This window comes from Trachypithecus francoisi, unplaced genomic scaffold, assembly GCF_009764315.1.
Source record: "Trachypithecus francoisi isolate TF-2019V2 unplaced genomic scaffold, Tfra_2.0 Lachesis_group13, whole genome shotgun sequence".
Taxonomy (NCBI): Eukaryota; Metazoa; Chordata; class Mammalia; order Primates; family Cercopithecidae; genus Trachypithecus; species Trachypithecus francoisi.
Window position 1 is genome coordinate 128,509,355 of NW_022681458.1, and position 20,418 is coordinate 128,529,772.

General features: G+C 38.4%; 1 protein-coding gene across 4 annotated transcripts in view; it reads right to left on the reverse strand.

Annotated features, from left to right (window-relative positions):
- The window catches only part of WDR33 (WD repeat domain 33), a 112,815-nt gene that overhangs the window by 19,690 nt on the left and 72,707 nt on the right, over positions 1-20,418 (reverse strand). For 3 of the 4 annotated variants that reach the window (XM_033231872.1, XM_033231873.1, XM_033231874.1), the window contains exons 8-15: positions 5,785-5,911; positions 4,219-4,373; positions 4,046-4,124; positions 3,491-3,601; positions 2,435-2,529; positions 2,127-2,213; positions 1,755-1,894; positions 1,014-1,166 (exon numbers count right to left, since the gene is read on the reverse strand). In XM_033231872.1, coding sequence (XP_033087763.1) covers positions 1,014-1,166; positions 1,755-1,894; positions 2,127-2,213; positions 2,435-2,529; positions 3,491-3,601; positions 4,046-4,124; positions 4,219-4,373; positions 5,785-5,911 — 947 coding nt within the window. Of the gene's footprint in view, positions 1-1,013; positions 1,167-1,754; positions 1,895-2,126; positions 2,214-2,434; positions 2,530-3,490; positions 3,602-4,045; positions 4,125-4,218; positions 4,374-5,784; positions 5,912-14,512; positions 16,043-20,418 lie in introns of those variants that run through there. The other variant, XM_033231878.1, reaches the window with a different exon arrangement.

Below are 20,418 nucleotides of genomic sequence, written 5' to 3' on the forward strand. Positions count from 1 at the left end.
GGCGTGAGGCACTGTGCCTGGCCTAGTCAGGATTATTTATGTCCATCTTGATCAGGGAAAGCCCAATAATTCACCACTTTCATCATTCTTGGTAGCTAACATAGATAGGAAAAATAAGAATAAGCTACCTGCTATATGAGCTGACAAAAAAGAAAAATTATTTCATAAATAGGTGAATTCAAATTAAAACTATGTTGGCTTTATCTTTTCAATTTAAAATGTATATTTAACTTAGATCTACTCACTGCCCCACTAATTCCTTTTTTGTTGTTGTTATTATTGTTTTTGAGGCAGAGTCTCACTTTGTGGCGCAGGCTGGAGTGCAGTGGTGAGATCTCAGCTCACTGCAACCTTTGCCTCTGGAGTTCAAGCGATTCTCCTGCCTCAGCCTCCCATGTCACTGGGACTATAGGCATGCAACCACCATGCCCGGCTAATTTTTGTATTTTCAGTAGAGGTGGGGTTTCACCAGGTTGACCAGGCTGGTCTCGAACTCCTGATCTCAGGTGATCTGCCTGCCTCGACCTCCTAAAGTGCTGGGATTACAGGTGTGAGCCACCACGCCTGACCCTAATTGGGTTTTAAAAGTCCAAGATATGACTCAAGGAAGTCACTTTTAAAAAAAAAAAGTTACTCGGGCGTGGTGGTGCGTATATGTAGTCTCTGCCACTCAAGAGGCTTAATGTGGGAGGATCACTTGAGCTTGAGAGGCAGAGGTTGTAGCGAGCCATGATCGCACCACTGCATTCCAGCCTGGGCGACAGGGCATGACTCTGTCTCTAAAATAAAATAAAATAAAATAAGTAAAACAAAATATATAAATAACACATTTTTAAAAATTTTATGAAACAGGATTCTTTTGGAAACTAGTCTTCTAGCATAGCAAGAGGAAATGGCAGTGTTTGTCAGACCATCGGAGAGTCCCTTCCCTTTTCCTTAAGAGCATATCAATAAAAATGTCACCACTACCCTTTTAGCTCATCTTCAATTCCCCCCTAAAGACCTTCACACACCTCCAGAAGTTGTGGGTTAGTATACTGTAATGTAGCCATTTCTTGCTCAATTTCTGCTTGTGTTTTTTTCTTCTCTTCCAATTTAATGTCTTCTTTTCTGTCATTCAGCACCTCATTTGGAGCAGGAATTGGAACTTTATTTTGCATCCAAGCCTTGGGAAAGAAGAGAATACTAAAATATACCCTAAGTATGAAAATCACAATGATAGAATGAGAAGACCGCTCTACAATGTCATCTGCTCAATCTAACCTCCGGACCGTCTTTCTTTTTACCTTTTCTCCATGACTCAAGTACATGACTCATGCTAATTCTTACTGACATATTACTAGGTAGAAATTACTATGGTGATAAAAGCTGCAAGATACTGCATGTTATTAAGAATGCAAAGCTTGCCAGCCTCTTCACAGGGTACATGCCCTTTGTGTTGAGGGGACAATTAAAGCAGAAGATAAACAATGGAGAAGAGAATCAACATACTCCCATACTCCCTCTGCTCCGTGCCTCTTTCTTCTATTTCCTCTCATAGCATGGATGATAATAAGCAGGTGAGGACAGAACAGAGAAGACTGATAACAAACTCAATACAACTGCAAAGCAGTAGATGAGAACCATCTCTAAGAGTGCGTGAATATGGGAAAAATGCTCCAGTACAGAAACACCCTCAACAGTGAGATAAGCCGAGAGAAACGTCAAACCAACCAAAACCTCTGCGTGGATGAGGTGGAATCACTTTTACTTACTTGCTGGAACTGAGCAGGAATGGGTTTGGCATAAGGAACTTTCTTCTGAGGTACTTTTTTCTGATCCTTTTGCATCACTTCCTCCATCCCCCAGTCTAAACCTGGAATTGTCATTTCAATTTCATTTGATTCATCTTTCCCTGTAACCATAAAGAAAAGTGGTTTGCCTCTTAAATAAAAGAAATTGGCCACTTGATCAATGAACACATTATTGGAAGAACAGATTTTAAGTATTATGCCGTTTATATAATTTTTATCAACACTTCTCAACATAAATCATTTTGGTATTTCAATATATTTATCAGGAAGATAAACAGGTCAAGAAAAAAATTTATAAAAATAAAATGTTACAATAAATGTAACTTCTCTTACCCATCTGTTCTTGCTCCATAGCTAATTTTAGTTGTTCTGGTATTCCCATTCCTGGAATTACTGCCAGGCTATTAGGTTCAAGGTCATCTATAAATAGTAATACACCATTGTCAATAGAGAATTTATAAAAGTAGTGACTGATAAAATTAATGCTTTATAAAAATGAATGTCACTGATGATTTATAAATAAATCTACTATAAAATTAAAATGCATTTTGTATAATCTTCCCAACATCTAACACTTCTATAACAGAATACCAGATTTCAAAGAAATTTCAAAGAAGGACAGACGTGCAAGAGTCTTATACCATATTCTACTCCATCTTCAGACATTCCAGGTAAAAGGTTTAGATTATATCGATCTCGCATTTTATCACCTGGTCGGTTTCGAGTCCAGAATTTGCTGTAAAAATAATTAAGAGAAGAAGAGAAGCATGGTTTCAGTATTTTTCTGGGCACTTAACAGTACTAGGCAGACCCTTGGTAAGCACAACAAATTTTTACAATTTGTTTCTTCTACAAATTTAAAATGTGAGGTCATACACTTTGGCTCACATCTATAATCCTAGCACTTTGGGAGGTTGTGGCAGAAGGATTAAGTCCAGGAGTCCAAGACTAGCCGGGGCAATATAGCGAAACCCTGTCTCCACAAAATAAAAATCAAAAAGTTAGCTGGGTGTGGTGGCACACACCTGTAGTCTCAGCTACTCAGGAGGCTAAGGCGGGAAGATGGCTTGAGCCCAGGAGTTTGGGGCTGCAATGAGCTGTGTGATCTCACCACAGCACTCCAGTCTGGGTGACAGAATAAGACTTTGTCTCTTAATAGCAAAAATAAGAGTAAAATGTGGGGCCGGGCAAGGTGGCTCACGCCTGTAATCCCAGCACCTTGGGAGGATGAGGCAGGAGGATTGCTTACGCCCAGGAGTTCGACATCAGCCTGGGCAACACGGTGAAACCCCATCTCTACAAAAAATGCAAAAATCAGCCAGGTGTGGTGGTGTGCGCCTATAGTCCCAGCTACTCAGGAGGCTGAGGTAGGAGGATCACCTGAGCCCAGGGAGGGTGAGGCTGCAGTGAGCTGAGATCGCACCACTGCATGCCAGCCTCAAAAAAAAAAAAAAAAAAAAGGGAACACTTTTGTTTTAAGTCAGAAGGCAAAACAAAATTTGAATAGCCAAAACCATATTCAATACCCAATCTCTTTATTGCAATATAAGTATTTGTAAACCACTATAAAAATGTTCCCAAGAATAAGTTGGAATATAAATTAATATATCAACCAACCAATAAAAATAAACACATACAGTATTTATTTCCTGTTGCTCCCTCCATATAAAGCTTTGCTACTTCGATATAAAGCTTACCTAGTATGGTCATTGGAGCCTGAGCAGAGAATATGCCCAAGAGGATGCCAGGCCAGACTCCAGATCATCCCTTCGTGGGCCATCTCCATCCCACCCACTTCCTTCTCTACCCTGCAACAGCACCAAAGAGAGAAGACTTTTTCACAAAAGTTACCCAGCTCCTCCCTCCCCCTCAAAAAAGACATTTTCTGTTACCCTTAAAACGAAGCTACCAAAGCCTGGACTTGGACTCTGGTGAATTCCACATGTCTCAGGGGTACTGGCTGGTCATTGCCAAAGGACATTTACCCTTTCATCCAAAGAGCACTTCACAGGGGAAAGGCTGCAAGCATTTAGAAACTAGGAGATCTATTTTACTCCTCCTTAATGACTTCCATATCCACAGACAGAGGTACATTTTCTATTCCAGGCTGGATTTAGAATTGAAAACTGCAAGCAGTCTCTGATATAGGATATATGAACACTCAAAAAAGTGACACAACTATCATGTCTGCACACATTCAGGTGCTCTCTTCACAAAATACACGACTTTTTCACATACTAAATCTTACATACCCAACATGCCAGAATAACAAAGAGCCATCAGAGCCTCCACTGGCAAACAGTCCTTCATGAACAGGATGCCAGGCCACAGCTGCAGAACACAGACAGGGGACAAGACAGGGCGGTCAGGATCTGAGAATGCCACAGGTGCCCTTGTCAAAGAGAAGCGTATCACAGCCACTGACCTGTGGCTTCTTTCTTATGACCTCGGAAGACTTGAAGCTCTTCTTTTAGGTTTCTGATATCAAAAAGTTTACAGAGATGATCACGTGATGCTGTGAGTAGCCAATTGCCATTAAGGTTTAATTTCACTTCCATTACTGTGTTTTTATGGGCATGACTAGAAACAAAGTATCAAAAAAAAAAAATTGTCAGAATTCAAAACAAGTATAAATGTAATGACCATTTTTGATGAAAAGCGAATGGATCAAGATGGCAAGAGGTTCGGCCTAGAAGCAATAAAGCCTGTAACAGCCTATAAAGGATCACAGTTATAAACACACTTAAAAGAAACAGGTCAAGGACAGAAATAATATGCACTGCCCAGACACAGACAGCTCTCATCAACCAGTTAAAACAGCAGCAGAAGCTGGGTGTGGTGGCTCACGCCAGTAATCCCAGCACTTTGGGAGGCCGAGGCAGGTGGATTACCTGAGGTCAGTTCAAGACCAGCCTGGCCAACATGGTGAAACCCAGACTCTACTAAAAATACAAAAATTTGCCGGGCGTGATGACGCATGCCTATAGTCCCAGCTACTGAGGAGGCTGAGGCAGGAGAATCGCTTGAACCCAGGAGGTAGAGGTTGCAGTGAGCCAAGACTGCACCAATGCACTCTAGTCTGGGTGACAGAGTGAGACTCTGTCTCAAAATAATAATAATAATAATATAGCAGCAGAGCTTCCACTGAACAGTAAAATTTATCTATGAAGCAGGGGAAGCACATGAGCACAGAAATTAATATTCAATAAAGATCATTACATTTCAAAAATTCCATAAAGTTTCTCTAATTAAGACAAAGCATAAAAATGGACTGGAAAGTTTGAAACTTAATTTGAACTAAGGACAATGCAACAACCCCTGGCCTACACAATGGACATATCCAAGGGAAAATTCACAAGGCATTCCAGGTTGGCATGGCCAATGGGGTTGTACAACAAAGCAGCCTTGCTCCAACCAATTCACTTTGAATATGGTCCTCTTCCCAATGGGAAAGACCAGGAAATGGATGTTTGGTCAAAAAAACGTTAACATATGCATGTAGCTGTGAATGTTCACAAATAACTGAAAGAGAAAACTAGATTACATAGCTTACATAAGTAAGCACATCAGACAAAAAAATGAGAACTGGTTCAAAACCAGAGGAAAACCCTCTCGAAATAGATGATGTGAGATGGAGAAGGCTGGGCCGTGTCTAGTAAGGGGCACACGCATCAACTCCTCACAGTGCCACAAGGTATTCTGATGACAGACAATAGGCTAGAATAGTAACCACCTCCCTCCTCATCCTCCTCCCCACCCCCATATAACAACCAAATTAAACTTAGGTCTACATGGCAGGACAGAAACAAGCCTTACTTCATTAAGAGTTCAGAGATGAATCATAATTAATTAGAAGTCTATAGATCCAAGTCTATCTGTTGCCTAAATGACTTTTCCAGAAATACATAAGAGAAAACAAAGCTAAAAGTTAAAGGATACACTGCTTTGTTCCCCTTTGTTCAGAGGCCAAAGTGGGGTTCCTATCACTTACAGTGTTGCAAGACTCTGCCCAGTCTTGGGATCCCAGAACTTGATTGGCTGTTGACTATCTTTACTTCCTGAAACAACTAACCCTTTGGTTGGATGCCAGTCTACACATTTCACATCAGCACCATGCCCTGTCGGAAACAAGTTAGGATTAAAACCTAATTAGTTATATGCATGTAAAGCAATTTAAACCAAAGTAGAGAAACCTAGTAAATGTTTTGCTCTCAGTGCTCAACTTAAAACTTTTTTTGTGAAGACTCTTTGGCCTCTGTGTCTGAAAATTTTTCAGATACAGTATCCTCTCCTCCTATGTCAAGACACACAGGAGCCAGTCCTCTTCTCCTGGAGCCAAGTGCATCTTCCCACCTACTTGCCGGGAGGTCAGTCGAGGCTTTTGGAGGCTGACCTCTCAAGACCCCAGTATGTAAAGCTTTTGAAGCATCTCATGTTGTTCCCGATGACCCTGATTCCAGGGCACAATCCCTGTCACTCACTTCAGTTGTCCCACTTGGTGATAGTTCTTACAGATGAACTTGATTCAACCTGAATTTAGGACACCACTTTCTAGATGGAATGACAGGAAAAGCCAGCCTTCAGCTCCTGTTTACTGAAATGCAGGAGAAATACACTCTTTGCTTGATTCACACATGTTGTGACAGTTGGATGAGGTAAGATGAGGTAATAATAACAGCTATCCTACTGTAGGCTTGCTATATTTTAGGAAGTGTAATGAGCACATATAAGCATCGCCTTTTTAAATCTTCACAAAATCCTGAGGAAAGTATTAGCATTATCTCCATTTTACAAGTGAAGAAATAGAAGGGCTGGAGGGGTTAAATAACACATCCTAGATCCCAAAGTCAGTCAGCAAGAACAGGAGCGAGTCTCTGAGCCTGGTCCATGGGATTCCAGGGATGGTTACTTCAGTAACCACCATGCTAGAGCATAAGCTCACTTCACAAGTGTAATAGATTAACTTACTAAAAGTCACAAATGTGAAAGCCACTTTGCAAATTTGAAAAAAGATGGGTATGATTTTTGACGAACGGGATGCTGTACAAAGCCCCAAGAATATTTTACATAACGAATAAACTAAGAAGCAGGTGAGGAGTGAGAAAGAACATTCAGAGCTTCCTTCTCTGCCCTGGATCAAATCCAGCTTCTGTGAAGTTCTGAGGTGGAAACAAGGAAGGATACAGAAGAATAGAGACAAAGGGAAGTGAAGTGGGAAAGAAGAAATGGGTTAGAGGCACCGAAAGTGATTTGTACCCGTTCATAAGGGGAGACATTTGGGTCTCAAATGGACATAGGTTTATCCCAACACAATACCCCATACTGGCAAGCATGTAGGGAGGTAACAACAATCTGGAGAACAGTTTGGCTGTATGTATCAAAAGTATAAGAAAGTGCATCTCCTACAACCCAATAATCTCATGTCTTAGATTTTTATCATTAGGAAATAATGGATGTGCAAAAGGATTTGTCTGCAAGGACACTGACTGATTCAATTTATTTTTAATAGAACACAAATATATTACAAAATAAATTGCAGTGTGGCATATGTACTTAAAGGAATGTGATGCACCTATTATAAACGACCCTATAGATGATTTAATGGCATGATTAAAATGTTCAAAATTTATTAAAAAAAAAATACACCAGTGTATACCATCACTGTAAAAGGCCAACAGTCAATAACATGAGTGACTGTGTGAGCTTATCTAAATAAAAGAAAAAAGCCAAGAAGTCTAGACACCAAATTGTTAACAGAAATAATATTAAGCTGGAAGGTGGTATTGATTCTCTTTCCTCATGTTTATTCTATATTTTTATATTTTCTACAACGAACGTATTTTGTAACTGGGATCTATCTGAGGATGGGAAAGGGGAAGAGAGGTTTTGCTGTTGCTTTGTCTTTTAAAAAGAAAAATAACTGAAGATGGAATAATTGAAATATAAATACACTTCAGTCTCCCTTGCCCCTTGTTTGCCTTAAGAAATGTTAATTAACGATTTGCCCCTGAAAAGGTATGGCCAGGGAATTTTAAAACTCTATGGGCTATTGTTACCCAAAAATAAGTATTATGTATAGCTATGTAACCATTAATCAATCAAATCTGGGATTATAGGAAATGCCTGAGAAAGCAGTTTCAAATTACAATGCACTATACGAAAAGTTCATATTCTTAACAGCCATCTCTATCTACCCTCATCTTCTCTGGGACACGTTTATTACATAAAGAACGTATGTCTGTTTAGTTTTAAGATATATTTAAAGAAGCATACGTAAAAACAAAAAACTATGAATCCAAAAAGGAACCACAAAATAAATTTCAGCTGCTTTAATTTTGTTTTCTAATGTTCTCTAAAATTTATTAAAATTTAAGCAAGTGAGGAATCTCATGAATTCACCCATATCCATACACATCACAAATATAAATCAAACTGGTCCTGATTCTTGGATATAATTTTATTCATCGCTGTTCTTAATAAAACAAACAATACTAGCAAGCCCATATACTTATGTGTAGTGTTATTCTAAGCGAAGTCTGTGTAGTGACTCATTTTACATCTGAAGACTGTAAAGTGTGGACAGATTAAGAACTTGCTTGGGACCACACTGATGATGTGGGGCAGAGCAGAGATCTGGATGCAGGGAGGCCCCAGAGCCTCTGCTCTTTAAGGACTATGTGATACTGCTTTCTTAGATGCGAAAAGGTGAATGTAAGAGTTACAAGAGCAGAAAAAACAAAACTGTGTCACTTCCTATTTGCTTCTCTATACATAAAGACTCAGTGCAGAACGGTACCTAGCAGACAGTGAATTGGAACAGGGAGAGACTATTAATTTTTTTTTTTTTTTTTTTTTGAGACGGAGTTTCGCTCTGTCGCCCAGGCTGGAGTGCAGTGGCCGGATATCGGCTCACTGCAAGCTCCGCCTCCCGGGTTCAAGCGATTCTCCTGCCTCAGCCTCACGAGTAGCTGGGACTACAGGCGCCTGCCACCACAGCCGGCTAATTTTTTGTATTTTTAGTAGAGACGGGGTTTCACCGTGTTAACCAGGACGGTCTCGATCCCCTGGCTTCGTGATCGGCCCACCTTGGCCTCCTCCCAAAGTGTTGGGATTACATATGTGAGCCACCACGCCCAGCCAACTATTCATTTTTCAGCCTTTACATCATTTTACTTTTGAACCACGTTCATGTAGTATCTAATTTTTCAAAATTAAATACAAATAAATGAAATAAAGTTACTTAAGAAAATATATGAAAAAAGTATGTGTAGCATGCTAACACTTACAACTTAAAAACAGACGGATACACACCCACACGCCTTTGCTCAAAAATGCCTACCATGTGTGTCTGAAAGAATACAAAAGAATCTGGTAACATCAACTGGTTCCAAGAACTAGGTAGATTGGCACACAAGGGAAAAGAGATTTTTCACTACACACTGTTTTGTAATGTTTCAACTCTGAAACACATGAATGACCTATTGAGAAAATTCAACTGAAAAAAATTTACTAAACTTACTACATAACAGTGGATTACCTCTGGAAAGTGGGTGGGAAATCTTTATAAGCAGCATATATCATTAAAAGAATGTTTTAATGTAAAAGAGAAAAATAAATAGATTGCATATCAATTTTCTTCTATTCCAGCTTAATCTATTTATTTTTCTCTTTTACATTAAAACATTCTTCAGGAAGAAGTGACTGAATTTTCAGTGAAGTGAAAAAAAAATTTCAAATGATAAAATTCTACCCTCACATGTCAATGTTGATAAATTTAGATCCAGAGGAATAAGACCAGTAGAAATTCATCCTAATAATTTAAGTGGATTTAAAAAAACCTTTGATATGTAAAAGATGGCACTTGAAGTCTTATTAATAATAGCAAAAAAATAGAAACAAATTTTAGAAGTGGAATTATTAAACAAACTTTGCCACAGCCAAAAACTATTAAAATGAAGACTTTTGAGACAAAAAAAGTTCATGAAATAATGTGAACTAAAAAGCAAGCAAAACAACACACATACAAACTATACATATAAATACACATTTTTATAACCATCTTAACATATGTATATCCATTTTGTACATTTTATACTTGTACATTTTGGTATGATTACCAAAATGCAGATACGGATAGGTAGAAAATGAAAATCACATTGAGAATAATGGAAACAAAGATGAACTCCTATCCACATTTCCTCTAGTATAATATTGTGCTTTTAAGAATAAACAACATGGATTATGTGAACTCTGATTTTTTGTTTTTTGTTTGTTTAGATATGTTTTCAATATGAAGAAAAAAAAACACCACTGAATGCAAGTTACTTTGCTAGGTAATATTTTCCCATCAAATTAACAAAAATTGATCAGGCACAGTGGCGCATGCCTGTAATCCCAGCACTTTGGGAGGCAGGGGCGGGTGGATTGCTTGAGTCCAGGAGTTTGAGACCAGCCTGGGAAACATAGTGAAACCCCATTTTTACAAAAAATACAAAAATTAGCTGAGCATGGTGATGCATGCCTGTAGTCCCAGTTGCTCAGAAGGCAAAGGTGGAAGATCGCCTGAGCCCAGGGAGGCAGAGGTTGCAGTGAGCCAAGATCACACCACTGCACTCCAGCCTAGGCAACAGAGCAAGACCCTGCCTCAAAAAAAAAAAAAAAAAATGAAAAGCAAAAATTAAAAGTTGGTGGCACTCAATGTTAACAAGAGAAAGGAATAGGCACTCTCATCTGTAATTGGTTGGGAAGTAAATTAGGACAACTTTTGGGTGAGACCATATAGCCATATCTGTCACAATCTTAAAGGCATATAACCATTGATTCTATCAATCCACTACTAGGAATTTACCCTGTCACTGCAAAAGCACACTAAGACTTATGTACAAAGATATTTACTGCACCTTGTTTGAATTGACAAAACTGGAAATAACCTAAACATGAACCAATGAGAATTTAAGAAAATTAAGGTAAAGACATATAATTGAATACAATCCAGCTCATAAAACTGAGGCAGAAATAAGGACCTTTTGGGGGGTTTTGGAAATGTTCTATATCTAGATTATAATGTGTCAAATTTTATAGGACTGTAGACCCTACAAAGGGTAAATGTTACCTTATTTAAATTATACCTCAGGGCCAGGCATGGTGGCTTACACCTATAATCCCAGTACTTTGGGAGGCTGAGGCTGGAGAATTCCTTGAGCCCAGCAGGTAGAGACCAGCCTGGGCAACATAGTGAGACCCTGTCTCTACAAGAAAAACTTAAAAATTAGCCAAATATGGTGGTGCATACCCATGGTCCCAGCTTCTCAGGAGGCTGATGTGGGAGGACTGCTTGAGCCTGGGAGGTCAAGGCTGCAGTGAGTTGTGATTTTGCCATCACATTCCAACCTGGGTGAGGGAGATCTTGTCTCAAAAATAAAACAAAATACATATAAATAAGATACAACACACACACACACACACACACAATAAGCCTTTTAAAAAATATAAGTGGAAAAGCAAGATTTAATATGGTTCTATTTGTATAAAATAATACTTAAGCTAGTAACAGTTTTTCAGGGAGAAGAAATGGTATGGGAACAAGAGTGGCATTTACTCTTCTATACTCTGTAACTTTTTTTTTTTTTTTTTTTTTTTGGAGACAGGGTCACGCTCTATTGCTGGGTCTAGAGTGGAGTGGGAAGTTGAGCACAGGAGGCAGACGCTGCAGTGAGCTGATTGCAGCCTCCATCTCCTGGGCTCAAACAATCCTCTTACCTCAGCCTCCCCAGTAGTTGGGACTACAGGCATGCACTATCACGTCCGGCTAATTTTTTTATTTTTTATAGAGATGGAGTCTCCCTGTGTTGCACAGGCTGGTCAAACACTTCTTAACATGTGCTTTTATTACTTTATTTAATAGCAACTACTTCTGGTGTCCCTCTATTCAAAACTCAAGTGAATGACTGATACCAATTAGTGTTTTCATTTGCCAACAGAACCAACCAGTGCCTGTGGTCCCAGGAAGATGAGGCTCAGATACTCAGAAGGGATGCAGCTTTTCACTGATAGCTCTCAGACGTGGTCTGGGTGCATTAAGTTTCAGGATATTGTGGGCTTTGTGAAGAGGCAAACCGCACATAAAAACTTAATCTTATCTAAATTATTATTTCATAGAAAACTGATTAAGTACCAAACACATGGTTTATTAATTTCAAACATTAAGCCTAAAGAATGCCTCTACACTAAATCTGATCATTTCATTTCTGAGGTATAGAATTTCAGGATACCATTATTCTAGGCTCTTTGTGATTCCCCAAATGTGAAAATTCCAAGAATGTAGTGTTTGTAATACTGAATTAATACAGACTTAATGGAAAATTCACCCAGGTAACAAGAGTTTTTGTAGCCTAGTGACTAGACGTTATAGTACTGAAAACATCTCCCTAAAAGCTAAAGATTTTAGTAGTGAAAATTTCTTGCTGATGAAAGACCAAGCATTTTTTCAAGTAATTAAACTTCTCAGAATCAAGTCCCTAACAACAACAAAAAAAGGAAGACAAAATTCTGAACAGCACCAAATCTGCTCCAGACACTGCAAAGTCCACTGCAGACACAAAGTGTGGCCCTGCAGGGGACTGACAGGAGTCTACAGGTAGATTGTGGTGGACATGCAGAATCCTCAGTAGGATGGCAGAGCTTAAAGAAGCCACTGATAAAGGGTTGAAAGATTCAGCAGTAAGACTTGGAGGTACAATTGCAAAATTCTAAAATTAAGACATTCCAGTTGTAGAGCACTATGTGAAGAAAAAGACTATTATAAATCTGTGTGGATTCCCTCTGAACACAAATACAGAAGAATTTAAACTGCACTGTCCCATATGGCACCTATTAGCCACATGTGGCTGTTTAAATTTGTTTTCGAGTTACAATTTTAGTTTCTCAGTCGTATTAGTGACATTTCAAGTGCCCAATAGTCACGTGTGACTGGTGGCTAGAATATCAGAGAGGAGAGATATAGAATACTTCCGTCATCACCAAAAAATAAAATTAAAAAACCTATTAGACAATAACTGGCCTTAAAGAAAGCATCCTTTTAAATTTCCACAACCTTATTTTTATTTATCTCAGTTGTACAATGAACAGCAACAACAAAAAACTATCTTTCAGTGACACCAGAGCTTGAGAAGACCTGCAAAACTATCCAGCCCTCTAACTCTGCAGATGAGAACACGGAAGCCTGAAAGGGGTAAGGCAGTGATGGGAGGGGACCCGGACTTTCTTCCTCCTCATCCAATCCTGTCTTCACCTCACTAAATATAACATCCAGATTAAGTGGATAGTCCCTTTTGTTCCAATTACAAATCAACTTTCACTTTCTCAACTGTAACTGAAGAGCTTTTACATGACAACTTCTGTACTCCTTTCCACCTCTCAGAACTATACAATAAAACAATTTAGGGATAAATACGTAATTATTTTGACTAATAAGTAAACACATTGATTCTGAAGACCAGAGTCTTGTTCAGAATGAAGGAAGGTGACAACCATAACCTAACTCCACCAAAAGATACTCCAAAGTAATCATACTGAGTTATTTTTAGATATGAAGCACTGAGAACAGTAAGTTTGCATCATTTCTTAGTTAGCTATCCAGCTAAACATTCCCTCAGGGTATGTTCCTAGCTAAATGACCAGGACAGAATCAGCATCTCCTGGAAACAGGTGACGCTGCTTTGTAGATTAACCTGTGTCTAATATGCCAGAAATGTTCGACTTACTACTTTGTAATAATTATTTGCAGAAAGCGACCATTAATAGCATTAAAATGTACAGCAAACAGGAAGTAAATGATTTCACTTATTCTACTCATTCTTTCACATAATCATTTATGTACTCTTCCACTTCCACTCATTCATTAATTCCAAATAAAATGTGCATGATGCCAACATTTATTGAGTTCCTATTATTGGTGCTCAACCTCTCAAATATGTGGTCATCAAACAAAACGAGGCCTGAATATTGGGGAGTATTTGTAGGGTTACACAGTGCTAGAACAATAGCTTTTTAAGAAAGTTAATACTTAGAATAAAAGTCTTCTGGGTCAAGATAGAAAAGAACCTTAAAAAACACGAGTGCACTTTTAAAGACCTTTCTCCACAAAATAAAAACAGAAAACTCTGTTTAAAATATGCTATGTAACCATGCTCGATATGGCAAGGTGCAGAATGCAAACAAGATAATTTTCCTAATGAAAAAGTGCTTAATGTGTTAAAAAGGAGATTCCAGAAATAAAATGCAGAGACTCCTTTTAATAAACCTTAAAATTCTAAGAATAACATGATAAATGGATTAGGCATTAGATATCTGGTGAACATCAGCTATTTGGTGAACAGACATTTAGACTCGCTTTGTAGATGGTGAAGCCTTCTTGTTCATTATTCCCTATCCCAGAACCGTAAAGTGTAGTGCAGTGAAGGCTAGAACCAGTAAGGGCAGAAGGTCTGCTTTTTGACGATTCCCTTAAAGGAGGAGGTTCCCTGGCTTCTGTGAAACTGTATGTAAACTCTGTGCCCTGTGCATTTTTCTCAGGCCCTCACCCCTCCTCCACCTGATCACCCCTCCTCCACCTCATCAGATCCTAAGGAACCTGTTACCCCAAGCAGCTAAATAACCCTGTCTCGAGACAGTCCATAGGATCCCAAAGCTCGGTGAACAGTCTGAAAACCAATACATAATAAGTTTTATTTGAAGGTCAGAAATGGTGTCCATGTTCCCATTTTATTTTTCCTGGATCAGGCCATTTTATGAACAAATCTTAAGAAAATTTCTTTTATACAAAACTTACAAAAAGCACCAAGGTTTTCTAATACAGGAAGAAAAAAGGCAAACAAAGAGTTCAAGTACCATCTTGTACAATATTAACAGAACTGTTACTCAAGAAAATGTGTTAAACATTAACAACAAACTCAGGCTACTTCTAGCCACAAGAACATAAAATGTAACATCAGTTTAAGACAAAGGGTATATGAGTACCCATGGTCCATAGCCAGACACTCCAGTTGGACAGAGGATTTCTTAAAAAATTAAGAAGCGTAAGTAATCTGTGCTCTGGTCAAGGAATATGCAATTTATTAGCATTTTACCTTCCTTTAATGCAAAATGATTTCACCACAACCCAACAGTCAACATCAACTTGGAGTGATTACTATTAGCCATCTTTGTTGTCCAATCTAGAAAGTTACATCAGTGAAAAACTATAGAACTAAATGGAAAGTTAATTCTGGAAAAGGGGTCTGCCTAGGCAGGGCAGTGTTTTCACAATGTATGTTCCAAGAAACAACAGTGCATAGAATCATGGGTGAAGGGGTTCAGCAGTCAAATAGGTTGAGCAATGCTAAATTTTAAAATGGGTCAGTTTCTTTCTCAGTCTGAGAGCCTTCAGTCCTTTCAATATGTACATTATTATAAATCTGTGGGAGAATTTGGTCACGAATCTTCTTTTCTCAGAGTACTTCCAAGTCCGCCAGAAGGCTGATTTTGGAAATGTGAAACACCAGCTTACTACATTTGTCTGGCAATGATGAACCTAAATTCAGTAGAGTGGACACCTCTGTGGGAGGAAGAGGAGACTGGGGAAGGGCATGTAAAGGGGACTTTAACCTTTAATCTGTAATGTGTATTTCTTTATTGACAATTCAGAAACGAGTGTGGCAAAACGTAAGGATTTGATCAGAACTGAGTGGTAGCACAGAAGTGTTTTTCAAGTTATAAAAAATTTTGAAATGTATAGTGTCAAGAGCAATCAATACACAAACATAAAAAAACAGCAAGCTCAAATAGATAAAAAGAGAGATGCACCATAAATCTGGCAGTCTATTTAAGTCACACATTTACTTTGCATATGCAGGTAAAATCTTTCTATTGATTTGTACCAACTTGTATTTACATGGAAGACCAACAAAGGCTGACCTAAAAGAAACTCTCAAGTAGGTTAGAAATTGAAATTAGGCATACAACTCATAAGATCAGTGCCATGTAACTAAATTCTTAAGTACTTCTGGCATCAAAGTGAGCATATTCTTATGACTATATGGCAAAATATCTAATTTTTGAGTCAAATAAAAACCTATACAGGTATAAGTTTTGCTGAAACTTACATATCAGGCTGCTGTTAAACTCTTTTACAATAACGTGGGGAAGGATATAAACAGGAAAGCGCACAATTTCCATTTGAGTCAAGTTTAAAGGCTGTATTTAGAAAAATCCTGAGAATTATGAAATGGAGAAAAACAGGTAATTGATAACAATTTGAAAAGGTACAATATTTTTCCAAAACACTGCCTGACGGTGTATAAAATGTATGTCAATCTTCTATATTCTTCAGTTATAATAACCATAAAGAAGCAATTTTGCAGTGTGTGTTGTGCTAACCAGCAAATTCTCCTTTGTGGACATTTCTTTAAATTTACATTTTTTAAAGGCTACTTTGCAGAGTATTCATCAAAGATGTTTAAAGGAATGTAGTAACCAAATATTTTTCAACCTCATTTCTGTTGTATTTGTTCAATTCTTTGATGTTAACACCAATATCATAGAGAACATCAGCCATTTGTCTGAGACGGGAGATACCAGTGTCCCACACAAGCAGAAAACAGCAGCAAAGTCCACTGTAAGAAAGCGTACTCTGGGGTGTGTGTGTACATATGTGTGTGTGTGTTTGTTCGGGCACATGTAATTCAACAGTCACAGGTTCTCTAGTAAACATTTCTGCAGATATTCATAATTCAGTAACAATATATACAGTCAAGAAAAGCAGCATATAGTCATCACTTGAAAAACCAGAAAAGTGCAAAAAGAAAAAGAAAAGACATTCAAAAGATTGATGAGAGTCTGGCAATATCAAGACTACCAGAAAGGCCAGTACCTACACTACATTAATAATAGAGGTATTAGTGCCCGCAGACAACCCAGGTCAAGAATAAAGAGAAGCCATGACTGAAGTCTCTAGTAAGGAATAAAATGCAGAACCAAGAAGGAAAACAAAAGACGTTTTAAATGATTCTTCTGGAGCACTTCCATGGTAAGCAGTCCTTTTGAAAGCAAGGTAAAGAGGAGAACAACTTCATTTTCAGTTGGCCAGATTAAGGATACACTTCTTTTTAATTGAGAGTTTAGAAACATAAAAGCAACAAATAATCCATGTCAAAGTAGAAAAATAGTTAACCTATAGCTATCCACAGCATCAACTGTACTTTTAATCTGTGTTTTGCCAGAATCTTCTTGGGTATATTCACAGAAGTTGCTAAATGTGGCTCCCTAGACTTTGTCCACCGACTGCTGTTCACCTCTTGGGAGAAAGTGGCAGTGATGAAAACATCTGTCTATCAAAACAAGAAGAGTACATGAACTCTTAAATACTGTGGAGGCAAGTATCTATCACATGAGCCCTGGCAGACTGCATAATTTCCAGCTATGACTAAGATTTTTTTCTATTAATGAGTAATCTGAGATAACACATGCTCCAACTGGATCTTAACAAACATCTCCATTTCTGTTTCAAAGAAAAATGTAGCCTGAGAAAACTTCAGCTGGGAGCTGATTATTGATTTCCACCATATTAAAAACATATTCCCATAAAATATCCATTTAGTCCATACTGATATAAGCAAATAACTGAATAAATAAATAAGTGGAGAAGAGTCAAGTCTCCCATGCCTCAGAAATCCATATAACCTACACAGTCCACCTGAAAAGAGGTGAGGTGTAACGCTCCACTCCTTAAGTGTGGGCTATATATTAATCTTATGACTTCACTCCAAAGAGTACAGTATGAAAAGTAGGAAAGAAGAGTAGCTGTTGTTGAAGAAACTTGACAAACTCTACCTCAAGCAGATGATCAAGGTTAACATCAAGTCATATTGATAGTATACACCCATGAGATGGTATGATGAAACTGGCACTTTACCTGTGTGATCTTCCTCTCAAAAACCGATAATCCCCGGTCTAATCATGAGAAAAATAATAGATAAATGCCAACTGAGGGACATTCTCCAATATACCATACAACTTCTCATCAACACACTAGCTGCAAGAAGAGGGTGGGGCTACTCGGGGCACACTGCCTATGGGTTAGTCCTGCTCACAAGCAGTCACTCTGTAAATAATTTTCCTGATTAAAATGAAGAGGAGGAGGAGAATGGAACAAAATCTTGAAAGTGCTGAAATAGAGGGAAAAGTTTTGAATCTAGCATTCAATATCCAACCAGTCCCGTTATAAATGTAAACATGAAATAAGACACCCAAGAACCTTAAAAATTTTTGCCCACAGACCTCAGAAAAACTATCTTACCATTCCAGAGATGTGAAAATCAAGGAATGCTTATTAGGAAAATCCAAACCAGTTCAAATTAAATTTAACATATTATAAACAAGTATCTCCTTGTGAAGGTGTTTAAAATCTGCCATGTTCTTGTTCTTTATTGAATGAATGAGGAAATGATGAGAGATCAAAAAATAGACCTATATACACATTGTTTAAAATCCAAAAATAAGTTCTTCAGGAAAATAGATTAATGGTTTATTCCACCTTCATCTCTGAGCCAGGACCAAGAGTAAATCACGAAAATTTTCATTTCCACTTACAGTCTACCATAATCTCTCCCCACACCCCGTAAGAAGAGAATAACCAAGAGATGAAAGTAGCTTTGTCCAATAAAAGCAGAAGTACAGTGTCAAATCAGTTACATTTGGAATCAAGAAAAATAGGTTCAGTGCTCATATGCTACATAATGACTAATAGTAAAAAAATTCCAATAAACTGGATGTGTTTAAACCTCAGATGTCACTTACTAGTTATGTCCTTATGTAATCTACTTAACCCTTGCTAAGCCTTAATATTTACATGTACAAAATGGAGATTATTACCCAATTATTGGGTTATTTCAGGAATTAAATACATGAAGCACTTAGCATCATGCCTAGCATATATTCTGAACACTCAATGAATAAAAACTTTCATTGTGATCCAATCTCTGCCCTGAAAAAGTTCACCATGGGGATAGCTATTTCCATATAGACTTAGTTATCCAGCAAGAGCTGTTACTACCATGAATAGAGTATGGGAAAGCAGAAAATGGCTCGATGTGAGAGCGTGCCCCCAAAGTGCAACTTTCGTAAGACTGCTAAATTTCAGTTTTCAAATGACTCCAGAAAATATAACACTGAATTCTGATTATGAACATTCACCCCAAGTAATACACTTGATGTAATGCCATTTACCTCTCAGAACTAGAAAATCCAAAATGAGACCACCATTACATTCACTATGTTGATTATGTTTTTTTTAAGAAAGACAGATACTAAGAAAAACTTAGCATTTAAGTCCTGAGTACTTAAGAAAGGTAATACTCTTAATGTAACTATTGATTCCACTAGACTACAATGCCACCTCCAACACTGAGAAGATGATACCAATCACTTCTCCTTTTTACTTGTGGTGTGAATGTCTGATGGTTCCCTCTACATTTTCTCTGCTGTTAAAGAACATTAACTTATTTCTAGGAGGACAAAAAATCTACAGGAAAAATGCTGGGCCGGCAGTGTTGGCACACACCTATAATCCCAGCACTTTGGGAGGGATTTGTATTTCTCTACACACACACACACACACACACACACACACACACACACACAAATTAGCTGGGTGTCATGGTGCTCAGGGGAACATGGGCAGGGGCTTAGGTGGGCTTGAGCCCGGGAGGTCAAGGCTGCAGTGAGCTGAGATCAAACCACCGCACTTCCAGCCTGGGTGAGAGAGACCCTGTCTCTAAAAAAGAAGAGAACTGGGTTCAACACAATCTTTCAATTATTTAAATTGATTACTCATCTCTAAATCCCCCAATGCCATGGATTACCTTATGCTTCAAGTATACAATCAAAATTTAACTACGAAAGACTTCTTAAGAAAGGGAAAAATCATCGAAGTTGGGAGAATATCAGGAGAGAGGTAAGGAAGATTATTTCTTTATTTTATTTTTTTTTTTTTTTGAGGCGGAGTCTCGCTCTGTCTCCCGGACTGGAGTGCAGTGGCCGGATCTCAGCTCACTGCAAGCTCCGCCTCCCGGGTTTACGCCATTCTCCTGCCTCAGCCTCCCGAGTAGCTGGGACTACAGGCGCCCGCCACCTCGCCCAGCTAGTTTTTTTTTTTATTTATTTTTAGTAGAGACGGGGTTTCACCATGTTAGCCAGGATGGTCTCGATCTCCTGACCTCATGATCCACCCGTCTCGGCCTCCCAAAGTGCTGGGATTACAGGCTTGAGCCACCGCGCCCGGCCTAGGAAGATTATTTCAAGGTCACTAATGTGAAAAGGGAATCATGCTTTGGAATAAAATCTTGATTTAATACTAAGTAAAATGAAATATGCAAGCCTCTTCCTAAATTACTTTCAAAGGTTTGCAGAGGATGAGCTTACTTCCCAAGACTGATACACGTTGGCCACAAATTTTAGGAAATTTTGAAAAAACTTCAACCAAAACGTGGCCATTCTCTAAAAACAGATGGGCCCTATCTATGAACAAACCAGAGTAGAGAAAAATGAAACCCAAAATACACAGACGACTGTAGCTGTCAGTGACAAAGGT